At 40.1% G+C, this 20,780-nt stretch overlaps 1 protein-coding gene across 21 annotated transcripts in view; it reads right to left on the reverse strand.

Moving 5' to 3' along the window:
• The window catches only part of CADPS (calcium dependent secretion activator), a 452,259-nt gene that overhangs the window by 260,240 nt on the left and 171,239 nt on the right, over window positions 1-20,780 (reverse strand). For all 21 annotated transcript variants that reach the window (XM_089518937.1, XM_089518931.1, XM_089518899.1 and 18 more), the window contains exons 4-5: window positions 11,078-11,158; window positions 772-1,005 (exon numbers count right to left, since the gene is read on the reverse strand). In XM_089518937.1, coding sequence (XP_089375063.1) covers window positions 772-1,005; window positions 11,078-11,158 — 315 coding nt within the window. The remainder of the gene's footprint in view (window positions 1-771; window positions 1,006-11,077; window positions 11,159-20,780) is intronic.

Raw genomic sequence — 20,780 nt, forward strand, 5'->3', positions numbered from 1 at the left:
AATGAAATGTATTTGGTATCTCAAGTCTGTACACAAGGTGAAGATCTAAATTCCTTTCATGGCACAAAGACATTCAACTATTCTGAGACAGTGAAGATGGAAGTTTCGTTAAGGTACTATGGAAATCCAGGCATGTGTTGGATTGTTTCAGAACACAGGATTAATTCAGAATAACAACTGTGGATGAACAACATTTAAAGCAATCAAATATATCATATCCTTGAATGAGATCTTTTTAAGTTCTGACAAACTATTGTGCAAATACAGGTATATTTTTGATTGATTCAGAGTAACAACTGTGGATCAACTGTGGATCAAGAACTTTTAAAGCTATCATGGGTAATGTATTTTTGAATGAGATCTTTCTAGATCCTGCTAGAAATGTAGGTATGAGTTTGAAAATACAAGACTGATTTAGAATAACAACTGCAGATCAACACCTTTTTAAGCAATCACATGTATCACATCCTTGAATGAGAAATTTCTAGGCAAGCAAGCAGTCTTTAATTTAGTTAACTGGTTTAACTAAATTCTACTAACAGACTACACTAATGGGGCTGCAAGGTAATGAAAAGAGCAAATCTAAACAGATTTGTATGTTGTTTCTTAGAAGATTAATCTTCTTGGGTACTGGTAATCCATTTGTTTGTTTGTTTTGCTGACTTTACAACACTTCTTTTAAACTCTCATTAGCTACATATTGATGGCTAAGACTTTTTCTTTTATTGCGATTATTTCCAAGTGGCCTGTAGAAAAATTGTACATTTTTACCTCCAAAGAAAATGACAGCACAACATCTGACTTTGAAAGCTGGTTTTCATTTTCTTCTCCCATATCAATAATTGAGGTGTTGTGGCTGCGTTTTAGCTTTTGCAACTTGAACTCCCCACCTTTGGAGACTGGCATGCTTTCCAGGTTTGCCATTAGCAAATTGACAGATGACTTCAGTTCCTCAATGTACATGTTTTCCATTTCTTTGGATACAAATTTAGGAAATTTGCGCTCCTGCGATTGAAAGACAAAAATAAAATTAAAATATAAATAATCACATCAAACCAACAAATATTTATATTATAATATAATATGTAGTTTCTGTAAAATATATAGCTTATCGGCACTCTGATGTTATGTATAGACTAGGCCATAGAAAGGTGGCCTGCCATATTTCTCTTGGAAGGACACTCCAAAGGGTTAGGTGCCATTGCAAAACAACAACACATCCAACACCAACATCCCCTGACAGATCTGACTTCAACAACCAGGAGCTATCTTCAAGTACTGACTTGAAAAGATGGAGTAGCAAAGAAGAAGAGATCAGGTTATGAATGAGGTGCACTATTCAAAAATGTGCCTGTGACAACCTTTCTCAAAGCTGCTGGAAGCCGTAATAGCGACTCCATACACGTGGGAACTCTAGTTAAATCAAGCTCAGCTTTTGCAAGGATGAATTCTGTGTTCATGTATCGGTATGCATATAGGGAAGCTGAATGCACAAATGGCAAGGATGAGGCTACCTGCAATATTTACTATTCTGAATTCTTTGAACACACTCTGTTATTCCTTTGGTACATATGCATAGTCTCCTCTAGCAAATTCCAAATGGGGCAACAGGGGAAGATGTAGCTGTCAGGTGTGTCAGTGAAAAGAGCAGAGGCAGCATGTGCAGCCCCACATTCTCCTTATACATTCTTTCAATATGAGCGGCATTCACAAACTTCTTTTGAAACAATCTAATCCTGATGGTGTCCTCCTAGCTTGGATGTCATTTTCTTCCTACTTAGATACAGATCATGCCAGCAAACTCCAACAGATTCCAATTATATTTAATTTACTGAACCTTATGATACTTATCCCAGCAGGGCTAATCTAACTATTGAAGAGACATTTCATGCTGAAAGATTTAAGAATAAACAGGCTCAAAACCTAATGTTATATTTGGTTTAACTGAAACATTGGCGAAAGGCTCCTTGTAGTTGTGGGTGATTTGTACACTATTACAAATGTTGTTGTGTGCCTTCAACTGGTTTCTGACTTATGGTGACCCTAAGGTGACCTTATAGGGTTTTCTAGGCAATAATTGTCCAGATGGGTTTACCCTTGCCTCCCTCTGAGGCTGAGAAAGTGTGACTTGTCCAAGGTCACCCAGTAGATATCCATGGTTTAGCAGGGATTAGAGCCCTGGTCTCCCAGGTCATAGTTCTATATTCAAGCCACTACACCATCATAAATGCCATGCAATTATTTTTATATTGCTAGATTATGGGCCTGGGTATCTGGGTCTAGCTAAGAGATGGTAAGATAAAAATGAAGTGTGAGCTGAGCCTATGTCTTTTTAAACCTGTTAGGGCATTCCTCTGATGAACGTACACTGATGTAGTCAGTGCCAGTAGAGGCAAAAGTGGAAGACATAGTGGTGTAGTGGTTTGAGTGTTAAGACTCTGGAAACAAAAGTCTGAATTCCAGCTCAACCATGTAAACCCACTGATCTTGGGCAAGTCACACTCTCTCAGCCTCAGATGAGGAAATGACAAACCCCCTTGAGGAAACCTGGCAAGAAAACCCTATTATAGGTTTGCATTAGGGACGCCATAAGTCAGAAATGACTTAAAGGCACACATCAACAACAAAAGCAGCAGCTGTGAAGAAAGTGAGGCATTAGAGAAACAGGTTGCTGGGATCTGGAAGTTTGTACTTGCCTCTCCCCATCTGTGCAGCCCTGGAAAATATATCCTCCAACATTTCACACATGAAAATGAGGACACATGTGATCAAACAACATCAGCATGTGGTCAAGATAACAAAAGGGATTACTGAGCAAGAACACACAAGCTAGGAGAGGCTGCAGCAGTTCACTTTTGCCTGAGCCTACCGAGAAAGATAAGATTCCACCTCACTCCTCTCTGCCCACTGGGTTGAGTACAAATGACTTTTGCACTTTACAGCAACAGAAGTAATCTGTGGAAAGGGGGGGGGGGGAATTGAGAAGAGCAGAGAGAAACTGGGACATTCCAAAAACAGCTCAAAAAAGTGGGGTGACCACAGATTAACTGGTATGGTCCCTGACAAATCAGGATAGTTGGAGGGTACAGATAAAGTGCAACCACTAGCATAGTGCACTAACAAGATCTTGGTCACAAGCAGCAGAAAATAGCTCTTCCAATAGGTCTCTTTAATGGGGGATTCTTTCTCTATTTTTGATCCCTAATTTTCTGAGGGCCTATGTATCCCACATCTCTTTCAACCTGACATACTTTACAGATGGTTCTCCTGTTGCAGGCCTAACAAAGTACTGGCTCCACTCTGCTTAAGAGTTTAATTGAGGATTTGGATCTGACTCTTGAAAATATCCCTAGTGTTTTTAACACTCTGAGTTGATAATCTTATTATGCTTTTCACAGGCTAATGGTGGATCTAATAGATGAAATAAGGAGAAGGAAGAGAAAGAGGCTGTCACCTTGACTTCTCAATGAGACCTATTTGAGAAATGCTTGTCCTTTCTAGAAGTCAATTTCATTAGCCATGGATGTTATTATACTGTGGTTACACATTTTAACTATAATATGATCATTTGTGTGTAGGTGAGTCTCTTCCAGTGTGATTTTATTACATAGTTCAACAGGCTGGCTCTGTGCAAAAGAATAAATGAACAAAAATTTGACACCAGAAATGCCATTACAGTCAGCCCTCTGTATCTATGGATGTTTTTATCCATGGATTCAACAATCCATGGCTTGAAAATATTCAAAAAATATATAAATTCCCAAAAGCAAACCTGAATTGTGCCATTTTATATATGGGACATCATTTTACTATCCATTGTATTTAATGGAACTTGAACATCCATGGATTTTGGTATCCACAGGGGGTCCCTGTAACCAAACCATTGCGGGTACCAAGGGCCCACTGTATTCAAAAAGGGTTGGAACAGCACTTCACCTTCCCAGGACACTGTCTATGACTTTAAATGGTCACTGGTGAGCAAGTAGTGTGTTTTCACATCTTTTTGTTCCCTCTGGAGGCAACAGCGCACATTTGCTGAGGCCTCCATCAGGGGCAAAAAGGTGCGGCATCCTGCCACCTGTATGTACAGCCCTGTAGTTGCTCTTTTAGGCTCAGGAACATACAGATGTGGTCCAAGATCTCCTAGTTGGGGGCATGAGCATCTAAATATTGACAGAAAGAAAAACAGTTCCAGGTATGGGAACATGGTCCTTATGGCAGCAGCTCTAGGAAGTCTTTTGTGAATATACTGCTAAAAGGAGGGAAATCATGCTTCACATAAATCGTATAGAACAAATCCTGGTGTTTGATAAATTCTGTTGAAGATTAACACAGATACATTAAGAGGGAAAAGGGTTTCTTCAGAGTCTTCAGTCCTTGGACTCAGCTGTTCAACTGTCCTTCCCCCCAAAAGGAACTTGTCTGTAATCCATGGGCAGCCAAATGTACCTGATGTTGCCCTGGTACAGTTTGACCAAGAATCTTATAAAGACTTACATTTGTTCTTGCCTGTGGCTACTTTATCAGCCCACGAATTTAAGAACTGGCCAGTGTATTAATATATATTGAAATCAATCACTAAAGTAATTTTACTCAACTTTCATTCTGTATAGCTTTGCCATTTTATGTCCTGTCTAGTTTTTAGGCCAGATATTATGTACTTATTGCCAGTGAATTTTTATTTTAATGAAGAGACAATGGACAATGCATAACTGAAATATAAAGTTAGAGGAAGGCTATAGAAGAAATTTCTCATTAAGTGGTCCCTTAATGAATGAGATTTTTTTTTTTTGGAACCTTTCCAATGACTGATATAATTTAATGACTTCTTATTCAAGAAATATAACCTAATGAATAATTATGTTCATCTGTTGTTAGCTACAAGTTTCTGATCAGCTCACTGTCCTCGTGTCTTTTTTAATAGGCTTACCTATTAGTCTGTAAGGAACTTTCATAATGATTATTCAACCAAGTAAAGCAAGCCTGGCTATAGAAACTCTTATTACTAGTAACTAACATAACGTGACAACCTGTATATCATGCATTTTTCTTCACAACACTATCACTGGAACTTACTGTGGGAAACATAAAATTATAAGACCCTGGGGACCTTTGCAAGACTTTAGGTTTCCCTGCCAATGATCCGTATAGAACAGGTGGATATCATACAGTCCTGTATATGTTGTTTTGGGGACTGTAAATCCCAGTAATTCCCCCTCATTCTACTAATTGGGATGGGAGTGGAGATTAGAGACAGAGGCTGCATTCAGATGTCACACTAAGCCAGCAAACTGCAGGGACTCTAGCATGTAGCAACAACATGTACATTTCTATACCACTTATCGGTGAACTCAGCACTTTCTAAGCAGTTTACAATCTGTAAGCTAATTGCCCCCAACAGGCTGGGTACTCATTTTACCAACCTACAAAGGGATGGAAAGCTGAGTCAACCTTGGAGCCCCTGGGATTGAACTCCCAGCCTTGTGGCTGCAGTACCTGCATTTAATCACTGTGCCACCAGAGCTCTCTAGTTTACTGAGGAAAAGGTATCTGCTGGTGTGTGATACCCAACTGCTCTTTTACTATAGTATCCCAGTCTAGCAGCAGATGCTAAACTGGCCTATTCCCCTCCCAACAAGTCAGAGAAGAAATCCAGAGTATGTTTCACAGTTTCTTTCTCTAGTTACTGGGAAAGGAACAAAGCAGAGTGCTAGCTGCTGTCAGATTCAGATGTCACAGTAAACAAAGTAGAGACCAATTGCCTTTAGTGTGTCTAGCCACTCAATGTGACTGAGTAACCTGCACCAATATTATGCTATCTGTGGGATCTGCTGCACCATCAACAGATCCCCCAAAGGCCAGGGTTCTGTGGTTCTCTGGCTTCGTGTGTCATCCAAATGCAGCCAGAATGTTACCTTCAACTTGATAACGTACATAACATGTTTTCAAAATATGCAGTAGGAAAAGCTGATTTCAACCAGACTTCTGGATGTATGGTTTCTTTATCCATGAATTCAACCATCCATGGCTTGAAAATATTTTTTAAAATATATAATAAAAAATGAAACCTTAATTTTGCTGTTTTATATAAGGGACACCATTTTACTCTGCCATAGTACTTAATGAGACCAGCATCCAGGGGTCCTGGAACCAAACCTCAGTGGATACCAAGGGGCCATTGTATCATTTAATTCAAAAATGTGATAAACACCTGTTATGCGCTAATGAAAATGGAATCTGTAGTGGAGTAGTGAGATTTGTATGTGTGCTACAATACTAAAGCAGGCACAGCATTATCTCCGAAACAGTCTCTTTCCTGAGCAGAGTGATTGCTGTTATCCCACATATTAGCTCAGTGCAATACTGTAAACTGCCTTATATTCTATGCTGTCTTAGGTTCCATAGTAGGAGAAAAGGGGGCTGTCAATTAATTAATTAATTAATTAAATTGGCTGAGAAGATCAAATAACACAAAATGTGAAGTAAACAAGTATCTTCAGATTTAAGAAGTGACGATTAAGACAATTAAGACTTCAGCCTTAAGGAGTCACAATTCCCAATTTCCCTTTGTTTAAAAAAAGTTCATAAAAAGACTTCTGGGTGAAAACAATAAATAAATAAATAAATAAGAATGTGAATGTACATTCTGTGCCACCAAAGTGTCTTGAAGCTGTCCACATCTGGGCAGCTGGCTGGCTTCTATTTTTTATTTATTTATTTAGGTATTTATACCCCACCCTTCAGCCCTAATGGTTCTCAGGGCAGCTTACAATTATTGTTTTTAATCAGACAGTTCCCTGCCCTCAGGCTTACAATCTAAAAGACACAAAACAAAAGGAGAAGGGAATGGTGGAGGGAAAGGAGATGATGCCCAGTGGTTCTTCTCTCCCTCTGAGGCCTGGACCAAGGCAGATGGATTGGAGGGAGGGCTCTTCCTTCTTCCAGGCTAGCCCTGATGGAGCTGGACCTGCCTGGTGAACTCCCTCTCAGGCCGGTGGATGGCAGTTATGGAGGGCGGAGTCTCCTTCCTTCAGGCTAGTCCTGATGGAGCTGGACCTGCCTGGTGAACTCCCTCTCAGGCCAGCGGATGGCAGATATGGAGGGCAGAGTCTCCTTCCTTCAGGCTAGTCCTGATGGAGCTGGACCTGCCTGGTGAACTCCCTCTCAGGCCAGCGGATGGCAGATATAGAGGGCAGAGTCTCCTTCCTTCAGGCTAGTCCTGATGGAGCTGGACCTGCCTGGTGAATTCCCTCTCAGGCCGGCAGATGGCAGTTATGGAGGGCAGAGTCTCCTTCCTTGAGGCTAGTCCTGATGGAGCTGGACCTGCCTGGTGAACTCCCTCGCAGGCTGGTGGATGGCAGAGTCTCCTTCCTTCCGGCTAGTCCTGATGGAGCTGGACCTGCCTGGTGAATTCCCTTTCAGGCTGGTTTCCAGACATCTTTGGACTTTGCGTTGTATAAATGCCAAACTCCCAAGATGTCTGGAAGCGGGATTTAAAGGGTCATCTGTTTCAGCTACACAACCTTTAGTTGTGTTAGTGTGGAATATCAGTATGCAAAGGGATCTTGTAGCACCTTCAAGACTAAACAACTTCTTTCTATCAGTGGGTCTCAAAGGTGCTACAAAATCCCTTTGCATACTGATATTTATTCTAGGCACACATTTCAAACCTAAGAAACTATTCTTAATAGATTCATTAATTCAGCTGCAGAATATGGCACACTACCTAGTTAAAGTGTGCAAAGGGATCAGTTAGTCTCAAAGGTGCTACAAGATCCCTTTGCATACTGATACTGCATACTAATGTGGCTATGTCTCTGAATTCTATCTAGTTAAAACATGTAGGGTTTTTTGCCCAAGACTAACCTGTACACTTAGGAGATTTCAAATAATAGCTACTCATATCCAAAACACAACTTGTAGGCATTGCTCCAGACTGATTATCTCAAATAATCCCTTAGCCAAGAAATAGAATTAATGAGATTGTATTAAATCTTCTTCCAACATACAATTCTCTTCTTTCTTTGTCTTTCAACAGTGCCTTCCATATTGTATATCTTCCCCTTGGTTTCTTGTTTGGAAAGATACTCAATGGTTGCCTTTGGTTACTCAGTTGGTTAAGCTCACATTTGCTACATGTGCTTTGAGGACTTTAGATTTCCACTAAGGCAGAAACACCAGTTCCTGACATATGACAATCTAGGAAACTTGGGTGAACTCTTGTTTTACAGAGGATAGCTTCATTAAAAAAAAAAGTAGTTCTAGTAAGCAGTCTTTCCTGGGCAGTGACACTCATATATGGTATGATTTTTTTGGAAGCTGTGATGGCTCTGCATCCAGTGCAGAACCTTCAAACAACAGTAGCTCCAAAGAGGAGATAGATACACTTTAGTACTCTCTGAATAGGTTCATTCCATCTGAATTCCACGGCCTTAATCCTATGGAAGTACCCCTGCCATTGGGCTCCAATGATTAGATCTCATACTCTGCCCTGCCTTTTCTTGGTGTCTCTTGGTGGCAGACATTGCAATTGATTATGATAGCATTGGTCACTTGCATCACAATATATGGGATGGGAGCAGATCCCCTGAATAAAGAGAACCTGACCTTTTTAAAAATGAACTAATAATTTCCCCCCAAAGGGGTGGGTTCCCCATGCCCCATATTTTAGAATCATACAAAATGAGGCATTAGGTAACATTGACCTGGAGAGTTTCTGTACTGGGTTGTTGACAAAGCTCTCAATTCAGGTGAGAACTTGCACTTAAAATTCTTTCAGTGCCAGTTTCAGAAGATACAAATGTCATCATCCCCTGTATCAAAGGAAGTGAAGTACCCTTTTTTCCTTACCATTTATTCATATGCTAAACAGCAAGATTAAACAAAACTAAACTTGATAACAGTATTATTTCAACTGCTTTTTGTTTGTGCGTGGTTTCTTAATTAAAATAGTCCAAACAGGTTAGAAATAAGCCCAAATATAGGGTCTTACTCTGCTACTAATTTCTAGAAGTATCTACTTCATTGTTTTTTGATCTTATCTTTCAGTAGGGATTTCTTTTGGGGGCATTTCCCCTTGCCTTTACAATATCTTTTGAAAATTGGAATGCAAAGCATAAGGGCAAAGGCGAAGAGGGAATAGCATTCTTCCAAAAACTGGTGCTAAATAATGAACAACAACAACAATTAGAGACTCACTTGGGTATTTCATGACTGTTTCACTAAGAAATCTTACAGTGAAATATGCCATGTTCTCAAGATTCTGCAAAGAAGCCAAGCAAATGCTAGTACACAAACACTGAACTTGGCACTTATCCTTCAGGGATCTGTGGAAGATTCCAGAGGGACTCCTTGTATACCTGTGCTTCTTTTGATACAAGGGAGGATGAACCAGAGTAGGTTGGGGCTATTAATATATTCAGCTTCATAGGCTGACAACAGCATATTTGGTCTTATCAGGAGTATGCTACATCCTATTTGTTCTCACAGACAAGGAAGGCTTGGACACAGATTTTTTTTCATCCCAGATGTATAACAAGAATGATGGGAAAAAGCACATGGTGAGCTTCCCCTTTTGTGTCTCAGGGCATTTTTTTGAGAGCCACAGCTGCCCAGGTATTCCCAGTGACCCACCTCATAAGCACAAAGCATGCCCCTTTTCCCTCACACAGTTTATACCTTCATCATATCACAAGGTCCATTTTTACTCTGCAAGAAGCCTTCCTTCCCTTGCATTTGATACTATAATTAGACCCTTAAGCTTCTGTGTGCTAATTCTTTATGTCATCTTCTCATGGGCCTAGGTTTTCATAAGACAGAGAACTATTTCGAACTTGCTAATGCATGTACTGTGGCTATGTGAGCAGAACAAAAGACTGCATTTCCATTTCTGGCTTTGAAGTTGACATGATATTGCCACTGAAGCCTACTTTCCACACAAATATGGATAATTCCCCCACTGGGAAAAATGGGAAGATGCTTCCACAGTCACTATTCAGTCCTCCTGCTGAACATCAGCTGGCACCGACGTTCTCCCCATTCTCATTGCCATGTAGGAAGGAGAAGTGGGAGACTCCTTTCCTGCAGCTAGCAATGGCTGAAGGGGCTGAAGCAGAAAGACTGAGCCTGTTTCGCAGAGCACTGGCTGTTCTCCTCTCCAGAAAGGAGATCTTTTTGTACTGGACAGTGAGTGGGTGAACCCAGAGGCAACAATTTGGCTTGGATGGTTAGGCCAGCCAAAAAGTGCAGACCCTTTCTAAAAATACAGATATAGAAAGATAAGATATACCACCTGCCCTAAGGTCACCCAAAACAATCACAACATTGCATGATAACTTTTATTAGTTATATAAAGGGCCAAGAGGAGCCAGTGAAATGTTGTGGTCTAAGTCTTGGACTAGGATCCTTGGACACCAGGGTTTGAATCCACACTGGGCCATGTAAATCCATTGGCTAACCTTGGATAATTCACACTCTCTCAGCCCCAGATGATGGCACAGGCAAACTCCCTCTGAACCAATCTTGCCAAGAAAACCCTGTGATAGGGTCACTTTAGGGTAGCTATAATTTGGAAATTACTTGAAGAGACACAACAACAACAACAACAATAAAGGAACCAACACCATTCAGGAACCTAGTCTGGGCTTAGTTGAATATTGCTGTTGTTTCAGTCCCTTTTTCAAAAAAGAGACTGAAAGCATCTTACAATGTTAAAATATACAAACATTTAAAATAAAAATTTTAAAATGTGTGTCTTTCCAAACTGGATTGTCCCTTTCCATGTCGGCTATCTATTTACAGTGGAAGTAAAAGATCAGTTGCATAGCAATGCAAGCGTTTCTTTCAATACAAATAAAAAGGCACATGTAAATAAAACCTATTTACATAATTGCTAGTGATGTGAGGGATGTTTTACCTAATCTATCGCCAACTGTATCTTGATTTGTCATGGGATACACATTGGTTCAAGGTGCCCACACACAAACTGACACAGCTATCTTTACAAATGTATTGAATGCATGAAAGATTAAATCACAATAGCACTAGCAGGGCTTTTTATTTTGTCTTGGTTTTTTACCTTGGCAATCTGATCCGCCATTTGAAGACGTCCATCTAATTCCCGCCTGATTTGTGCTGCTTGTTCATCTGGATTATCCAGCTGCATTAAAGATATAAAAAATAAAGACAGGATAAATAAATGATTAAAAAGCATTAAATCTCAGCATCTTCCGTAACCATATTTTTCATTATCATCGCCATTTTGAATAAGGCAATCTATTGTGAAAAAAATCCTAAAAATTGTACCATATGTACAAAAGTTTTCTTCCCTATGTCTCCCCACTGGTTGGCTTTGCTCAATAATAAAATGAATTTCACTCTCTATATGTTCAGAATATTTGTTGTTATCAATTCATCTCATTCTTAGCCTAGTTAAAGTTTGGGGACTGATAATCTGCTCAAAACCAAGCTATGTAGAAGACATACTACACTTGTTACTAATATTCAAGTTTGTCTTGGAATTATACAGATCCGGAATGATACAAATGTACAGAACTTTGACATATGCAGTTGTACGTACAATAATGTTACATTTCCAAAAGATTTTGTTGTATGCAGACTCTATTGAAAGAGGTGAATCATTTTGTTTGCTAACTGCCACATTCTACAACATTGTTCACTTCATTCATAAAAGGATGCACTGTCCAGTCAGTTATCTGTAGAAAAGGGAGGCTGAAGTAATTATTGTGACTTTTTTCCTTTATAATCTTTCGTCCTTCTGCTTCAAAATATGAACAAAAGCCAGTTTTGCAGGCAAAGGTCACAAACGGCTTTTTTCCAGCAAGAATAAATTTATACTGCCACTTCCATTCATTTTATTGGAATCAGTGTATGCCTTGCTTTTGGACTGAAAATAATGTTCACAGGGAATCCTTACTCTATACTCGCTAGGAGTGCTCAGCTTATCTTTCTGCATTACATAGATAGTTTAGTACTATGCCTATGAAGGTCCAGATTAACTTTGTTTTCATGTGGGCTTGTGACTAAATCAATGTACTTATGTATGCCAAACAGACTTTCACCAGTCAGATTTGTGAAGACCTAAAGGCTGACCTTAAGGCTTTTTTTAAAACCCCATTGTTCTTCTCTGTCACGTTCTTTGAGCAAGGCTATAAAAATTAGTTTCTGCTGGTGGTTATTTTATTGTTTGATGGCATATTGAGATATATTTTAACTGTGAGCTCATTTTGTGCACTTTCCAGCCCTGAGTAGCTTCAACAGATGTCATGAATACATATCTATATACATGCAAACATTTATGTTGCCTTACTTTATCAAAAAACTTTTTAAAAAAACTGCAGGTCAAGTGAGTTGCTGTCCACAAAAGCTGCAGTGAATTAGGTTGCAGTCCACAGTGACAAATATAATTTGTTAGTTTTTTAGGTGCTACAAGACACTGTTGTTTTTGCTGCAACAGATTAACATACCTACTCTCCCCCTGAATTTCTCAAAACAGCCACTGTCAATCATCAGTATCAAAAGAAGGCTATTATACCTTTTATAAAGAGAAACGTCAGTAAAATAGATTGCTGAAAAGACATTACTACTTAAATGTATTCCCCATGGCATTTATATTAAAGGTTTTAAAGCTTTGATAATGTATACTTTATCTAAGAGCTGGTAAGATGTTCATTTTGGGATCTGTTCTATTCTACCTCTGTACAGATAATGGAAGCCTATATATTACACCATATTATCTATTGACTTTTGGCAAGATAAATGTGGTATATGTGACAACAGCAGCATGCATTTCTCCCCAGAACTAAACTATTTATTATTAAATGAAAGCAACAAAACAAAAAACAAAACTGGAAGTGGAAAAAAAGAAACAAGTGCAACTCAACTGGCACTTGAATCCAGGTTTCAGTCTATGCAGATCTAAGTACAATTTGACCCCTGAAGACAGAACATAGGTCAAACCATTCACACAGACTTCTGTTGCAAGCATGACTTTCTGTCAGTTTACACCAGCCTTTTTTGACATTTTTACCCTTCTGGAACTCTTGAAATACTTGTCAGGCCTTGGGGGACTCCTACATCAAAATTATTATCTCTATTACAAAAAGGTGTATTTATTTCCGATAATGTTCTCTCACAGATCCCCTAGTGAACCCTAGGGTACCAGGGACCCTGGCTGAGAAATCCAGGTGTACACACATGGATATTGTTGAACTTGATTATACCTGGCCCTCTGTGTCCACAGATATTTTATCCACAGATTCAACAATCCATGACTTGAAAATATTAAAAATATATAAATTCCAAAAAGCAAACCTTGAATTTGCCATTTTATTAAAGGGATGCCATTTTACTACATCAGTGTATATAATGGTGTAGACTTGAGCACCAACAGATTTTGGTATCCATGTGGGGTGCTGGAACCAAACCCCAGTGGATATCAGGTAGGGTTGCCATTCGTCAGGACCTCCAAACCGGGAAAACTGTAGGACAAAATTTTCAAATGTAGGACACATTTTTTGTGTGCCCTACATTTGAATAGGAGCCTCGCTGAGGGGAGGCTTTCCCTCCCGGCCTGGGCCGCGACGGCAGCGGGGGCAGAGCCCAAGCAGGGAGGGAATCCTCCCCTCAGGAAGGCTTTCCCTTGCAGCCTGGGCCCCGGCCTCGCTGCGACGGCAGCGGGGGCGGAGCCCAAGTGGGGTGGGAATCCTCCCTTCAGCCCGGGGGCGGGGGCAATCCCGGGGGCGGGGGCAAACCGGGGCGGGACCGTGCGGACCTGCCCCAAACCGGGAAAGTCCCGCCCCCAGGCGGGATATGGCAAACCTAATATCAGGGGCCCACTGTATTAGTTCTGAGTTCCTTACATATGCAAAACTTTGCAACACAGTTCAATCAGTAAAGTGAATAGGAAGCTGCCTTCTATACACCTCTGCATAAGAATGTAAAGATAGGAATACTCTGTGTCATGCACCATGGTGATGAGTAGGTTGTCCCCATTAAGATAAATAATAAATCTCTCCAGATAAAGCTGTCATTTCTATGCTAAGTACATTAACATATTCAGCCTAAATGACAATTACAGTAACCCACTGATGCATTATATCTCATCCTTTTTTCGTCTTGGAGATTATATATCTATTCTAGACATCTATCTTCTCAAAACAACCAATATCATCCACTCAATAAAGTCCTTTCCATATTGGATCATTCACAAGTCATTGTTTCTCCCTGGCACTATGAACCACAGTAAGGTTTCTTAGGATGAAAAAGAGATGAGGATTATGAGCCTCATGCATGGGACTGTTGCTCCATTGTTTTCTTGGACCTTACCAGCAGGTACACTCTGACATGATTTAGCAAGGTCAATTTTAATACTGTACTGTATTTACATTAGGATGGCTGCTTACACATTCACAAAAAAGGAGAAAGGATATGCAACAGTAAAAGAAAGGACTAAAGAGGATAGGGACTTGAATAACATCTGAATGTGGTGATACATATAAATCACCACATCCAGATGTTATTCAAGTCTGTATCCACTTTTTTCCTTTCTTAAACTGTTGCACTTTTTCTTCTTCTTTTTTATTTGTAAGCAGCCATCCTAGTGTAAATACAGTATGCCTGATATGAATGTGATAGTGTAAATACAGTGTGCCTGCTATGAGAGCCAGTATGGTGTAGCGATCTGAGCACTGGACTATGAGTTTGGAGATCAGGGTTCAGTCCTCTGCTCAGCCATGAAAACCCACTGGATGACCTTAGGCGAGTCATATACTCTCAATCTTAGAAAAACTTGAAGGCACAGAACAACAAGATCCTTGAGATAGAGTCCCATCTACCTCTAGCCCCAACCAGGATAGGGCTCTGAAATTGGTTTAGAATGTCATTGGCAAAGGAGATTATTGCATTGTACTTAAAGCGACTTATCCCTCACAGGATACAGTCACATTTAATTTTAAAACTGGGCATTATGACATGCAGCCATGGCCGAGCAAGTGCAATCCATATGCAGCCCGGATCCCAGCCACACTTATCCTGCGGCTTTTCAAAAACAGCAAGCTCCCATTTTTGAAAAGCCACAGGATAAATATGGCTGGGATCTAGGCTGCGTACAGGTTGTACTTGTCCAGCCGCAGCTGCGTGCGATAACACCCTGTTTTAAAATTCAATGTAACTGTATCCCGTCAGGGATAAGTCACTTTAAATACAATGCAATAATCTCCTAAACCTGACAGTTTGGGACAACAGTTTCAAAATACAGCACATCCTTGTTATCTGCTGGCATTTGGTCCCAGGACCCCCTGTGGATAACAAAATCTATGGATGCTCAAGTCCCATTAAATACAATGCAAAATGTATTTTATATATGTTTTATATATAAATGATAGCGAAATGGTATCCCTTATATAAAATGCCAAAAATCAAGGTTTGCTTTTTGACATTTATATCCTTCTGGAAGATTTTTGAGCAAAGTATGGTTGTATCCATGAATAAAGAATCCATGGATGTGGAGGGTCATCTGTAAAATATTTGCATTGCACTTGAAATGCTCATGAAACATGCCCGGATTTATTGAGTTAAAATACTGATAATAACAACAATCCCTAGCTAATTATTTATCAGATGTGGGTAAAAGAAAGTAAGAATATAAATGAAATAAAAAAATAAAATGCATTTAAAAAAGATTTCATCCCACAAATTAGTTAATGCACACTAGACTCAATCTCCCCTTTACATCAGGTTTTATCTAATGTTTCACTTTCTTCTGATTCTAACTACTCATCAGCCATAGTTCTTACTCCTCCCTCAAGAAAGGTCTTGCTACCACAGTTTATAAATGGTATTGGCAATATGGAATGTGTCCAGAGGAGGGTGACCAAGGTGGTAATGGATATAGAGACCAAGCTTCATGAGCAACACTTTAGGAATTTGAGTATGCTTAGTCTACAGATGAGAAGTGGGTGTGATATGTCGGTTTCCTTAAAATATTTGAAGAACTGCAACACTGAAGATGGGACAAACTTGCTTTCTGTTGTTCCACAGAGTTGGACCCTTTTTTTGGAGGGGGGGCAAAGATGGCTATACATAGATATAACTATAATAACAAAGAAGAACAACAGGAACTGAAACAGTGGATTTGAATTTTATGAAGAGAATTCTTCACTAAACATTAGGAAGAATGTCTTGAAGATGATAACTGTTTGACAATAGAATGGATGATCTGCCATCTGTCAGATATTCTTTACCATAGTGGGTTGGACTAAATGACATTTAGGGCTGCCTAATACTGCAGTTCTATTCTTGGTGCTCATCATAGCTAGTTCATCCTTGTTGTCTTATTTTTACAACTGTGTGATAGGAAAGGGTGAGAGGCAATGATGTGAAAGGGTGAGAGGCAATGATCTGAAAGACAAAACAAGACAGCTGACAAGGGGTTTGAACCAAGGCTACCCACATCCAAGCCCAGCTCTCTATCTACTAGGCTAAACTCCAGTACTTATGCTCAGCCTTTCATTGCCAGGCACCTTCAGCTTACTACTTTATCTTGATTACTGATCAATTGACCCTCTCCACTCCCTCTGGACTTTGCAAATTCTTGGTGATCCATTCTAACTATGTGGGGAGGGGAAGAAAATCACCAGAAGCACTTTGTGTACAGTAGTGCTATCTGTGATGACAGCTCTACATAAAATACTTTTATAAGCTGGCTTGGGGTGGCTGTAAATACCCTCCAATATTTTATCCTTCTCTGGAGATAAATTGCTCCATACTGCAAATGCTTGCTTGGTGCAGTGCAGTCTGGAAAGTTACAGCCGCAGCAACCATTAGAGTTTCAATTCCTGATGTGACCAGACATGAGTGCTTAGGTTATAGTTCCCTGAATGTATTAGACTACACTGTCTATCCATCAACACACTGCTGAACCTGCAAGCTGTAGCAGCTGCTTAGGAAGCAGCTTTTATACACAGGCACATATGTAGGTGGGCTTGTATTATTAGGAGAACAACCAGCTCACATTCTGTGGTCACAGATAGACTTCTGACAACTTCTGGAAAATCTTTCTTCACAGTGGAAGGATAATGAAAATGTGGAAAGGGTCTGACTCTACATTCAGCAGACAGGTGCAAGTATTTTATACCTTCTAGAATGCAGTCTGAGTGGAGAATAAGCAGTTAGCTATCTGTTATCCCTTTACTGTCCTCTCTGTAAAAATGCATTGTACAGATATGTCTCCCTCTCACTGAAAAGACTCTACGGCAATCAGGTCTCTCTGGATTTAAGTCATCAAGGATAAGCAAAATCCTATGGTCATGATTATTTCATTGCTTTGGTAATTCAAAAATGCCTTCTAATTTTGAGCTCTGATAATTGAGGTTAACTGCATCGCCCAAAATAACCTGCAGGCTATTTTTGGAAATGAAGGACACTATGTAGCTTGAAAGATGTCCTCTTGCTTTCTTACAGTAGAACCTTTCACTCTGCAGGCATTTCCTAAGAATATTTTCTGGAAAATAGGGGCTAATAATTTGCATGATTATATTAATTCTAAAACAGGTTTCTTAGGTCAGAACTGGGCAACAGAACACCCTGCTTCATGGGTCAGTGCCCTCATCTTCTCAAGGGCATTAGCTGCAGTTGCTGGCAATGGCAACAAGATTTCTGCTTCTGAAGGAAAGCAGAATATCCTCTTTTTAAAAAATGGGTAACTCAAGGATTACTTCTCTCCCTTCCTTTATCTGATGATGTACAAATATGTACAAGCATAATTGTATTAGAATGACCTTTCCAAGCACTATCACAAGTTCACCTCTGACCCAGGAACAGAACCAAAGGTGCCCCTGGTTTATTATTAAATGAGTGGAACAAAGACTAGAGCATTTGTAGCAGAAATCATGGTGCCCCTTTGACCAAAAACAAGCTAAAGCAAAGGTGGCATTGAAGAAATCTTACTTTTCTGTCACCATTGCATCTGCATAGTATCACTCAGTGGAGCTGTCTCAAGGGACCTGCTGTGCTCTGCCTCACATAAAGGAACCACAGACCACTTGACAGACTCACTGTTCATGACACTTTACAGATAAAATTGCTTCAGTCAGCTCAGACTTAGAAGCTGTGGTTAACACAGTTTCAGTGGATCTAACCTTGGCTCCCATTTGTTTTGTGTTATCAGATGTTTCAACTTGTGCAGCCTGAGGAAATGGACAGGATTCACAGAAAGGCAACAGCCATCACATGTGTATTGGACTCATGCCTTTCCTGGATCATAAAAGCTGCTGGGGTGGGGGAATAGATAAAAGGAGGGGCAGTAATGAGTGCTTTACTATGACAAGGCAAGTTTCTGGCCTGCATAAAAGAGGGGGAGGCTTTTGCTGACTCCCCCCCCCCCCAAAAAAAAACCCCATCTCTGAACTCCACCACACCAGGCAATTACCAGCGAATTTCCAAAAACATTTTCTCATTCAAGATGACAGAGCATATGGAGGCCTCCCAACTCCAGAGGTTCTTAGATGAGATGGAGTATCTGGTTCCATTTCAGCCTGGCTTCAGGCTTGATTGTGGGATGCAGACAGCTTTGGTTGCCTTGATGGATAACATGTGGCAGGACCTTGACATGGGAAGTATGTCCATGTTGTTTGTGGTACCTGTTGGTGACTTAAAAAATATTGACAATTGCATCCTTGTATTTTATAATGATTCAAATTCAACTTGGAGTGCTGAACTTTGAAGGTGGCACTGGGGGATTTTTCTCTGACACTGTAGCCATTGGTTGGTAAGGTTCCTGCGTTTTTTAATATGTGTGTGTGTGTGTGTGTGTTTAACCATTGGAAAGGCTATCTAGAGTTTTGGCATTCAGTGTCATCAGTATGCTGATGACATGCAACTGTATCACTTTTCCTTCAAATTCCAAGTAAGGTGTTTAATATAATAAATTTTATTTGTATTTTCCCACCTCTCCCAATGTACCAAGGCAGGATAACAACCGTAAAATAGCCATAAAACAACAGTAACATCCAATTTACACACAATAAAACAGCAAGTCACCTAAAAACTCAATTCAAGACAATAAAAACATCATTTAAAAATGCACAATTGTGATCAGAAGTGTGATTTCCCCCCTTAAGTTCTTTATAAGAGGTCAGGTGGGTAGGCCTACTGGAAGAGATCCATCTTAAGTGCCTTCCTGAAGGCATCTAAGGCAGATCTCTTCCGGCAAGTTGTTACATAACTTGGGGGCTAAACCAGTGTCTGCTGCCAGATATCAGTGTCTGAACAACATGAAATTAAAGCCAGACTAGCCAGAAGTAATTCTGGTAGGTCAAATAGCATATAAGGAAACAGTGATTTAGCCTGTGCTCAACAGGGTTACATTCCTCCTGAAATCACAGTGCAAAATGACCAAAACTAAAATGGGATGTTTGGCTTTTATGTGTAAAGGACAATGAGGGGAAGTCCTGCCACACGAATATACGTTCACCTGTGCAGTGTTGGATGTCAGCCTATGTCTCATGACCACTGCCCAGATACCATAAAGCAAGACTAACTCTGAATGTTGAGGGCCTTTTTGAAATAAGAAATCCCTCCACCTTTGTGGCCCACTTAGTACTAGTGATGGATGCTGCTGTTTGCTTTAACAGCATCACACACACAGTTTTTGGCTGAACAAAACTTGCCAAGAAAATCCCATGATAGGTTTGCCTTAGGGTCACCATAAGTCAGTCTGTGAGTCACTAGGGGGCAGAGCTAGCAGACTAGTTCTATATTACTCCTCCCAGAGCCTGTCCAGAGCAGTTCCTGCTACAGAGAGGAGGAGGAGAGAGGTAGCTGGGCAGCCATTTTAAGTGGTGACTATTTAATTTTTTTTAAACTCTAGGAAGAGTGTGCTTGTAGTCACGTCTTCAGTGAGTCACATCTGTGAGTCACTAGGGGGCACACAACAATAACAACAACCATCATAAAGCATACCAAAAACATTTTTAAAAATTGTTTTTAAAAACAATTTCACAATGTGTAGAGTTAAAATAGATGATATTCCAACTGAACTGCTACAATGCACACAGACAGAAGCAACTCTAGTGCTAACATATGTCAGTATATACGGAAAACAAAATGGTGGCCAACAGACTGGAAATGATCCATATATATCCCACAAAAAAATGAGACACAAGAAACTGCAGCAATTATAAGACCATAGCATTAATCTCCCACACAAATAAAATTATCCTCAAAATGCCATAGGACAAATTCCCACCATACATGGAGAGAGAAATCCCAGAGGTACAAGCAGGGTTCAGGAAAGGGAAAAGCACTAGGGACCACACTGCCAACACACAATGGCTAATGCAGAGCACAAAGGAATTCCAGCAGGGGGAATCACCATGTGCTTTATGGGCTACAGCAAAGCATTTGACTGTATAGATCACAAAAAGCTATGGTTCACTCTAAAGGTTATAGGAGTGCCACTACATCTGATAGTGGCATCACCAGGGGGGCGAGGTACGTGAATCGCACTAGATGACACCCTAAGGGGGGTGGGACAACACTGCTCCCCTAACATCTGCGTTTTGAAGAAACGGACTATGGCATTCACCTGATTCCATTTAAAATTCTGTAAGAGATTGTGTGCATGGGGTGAGGCTCAATGAGAGGAGAAAGAAGATGCTCCAGTTTTGTTTTGTTTTTTAAAATAATTTTTAATTTTTTTAATGTTAAAATTTTTATTCTTTTTAAATTTTCTTTTAAAAACATCACATTTTACAAAATTT

The sequence above is a fragment of the Sceloporus occidentalis genome, unplaced genomic scaffold, assembly GCF_023333645.1.
Source record: "Sceloporus occidentalis isolate IW3139 unplaced genomic scaffold, rSceOcc1.0.p SCAF_1, whole genome shotgun sequence".
Taxonomy (NCBI): domain Eukaryota; kingdom Metazoa; phylum Chordata; class Lepidosauria; order Squamata; family Phrynosomatidae; genus Sceloporus; species Sceloporus occidentalis.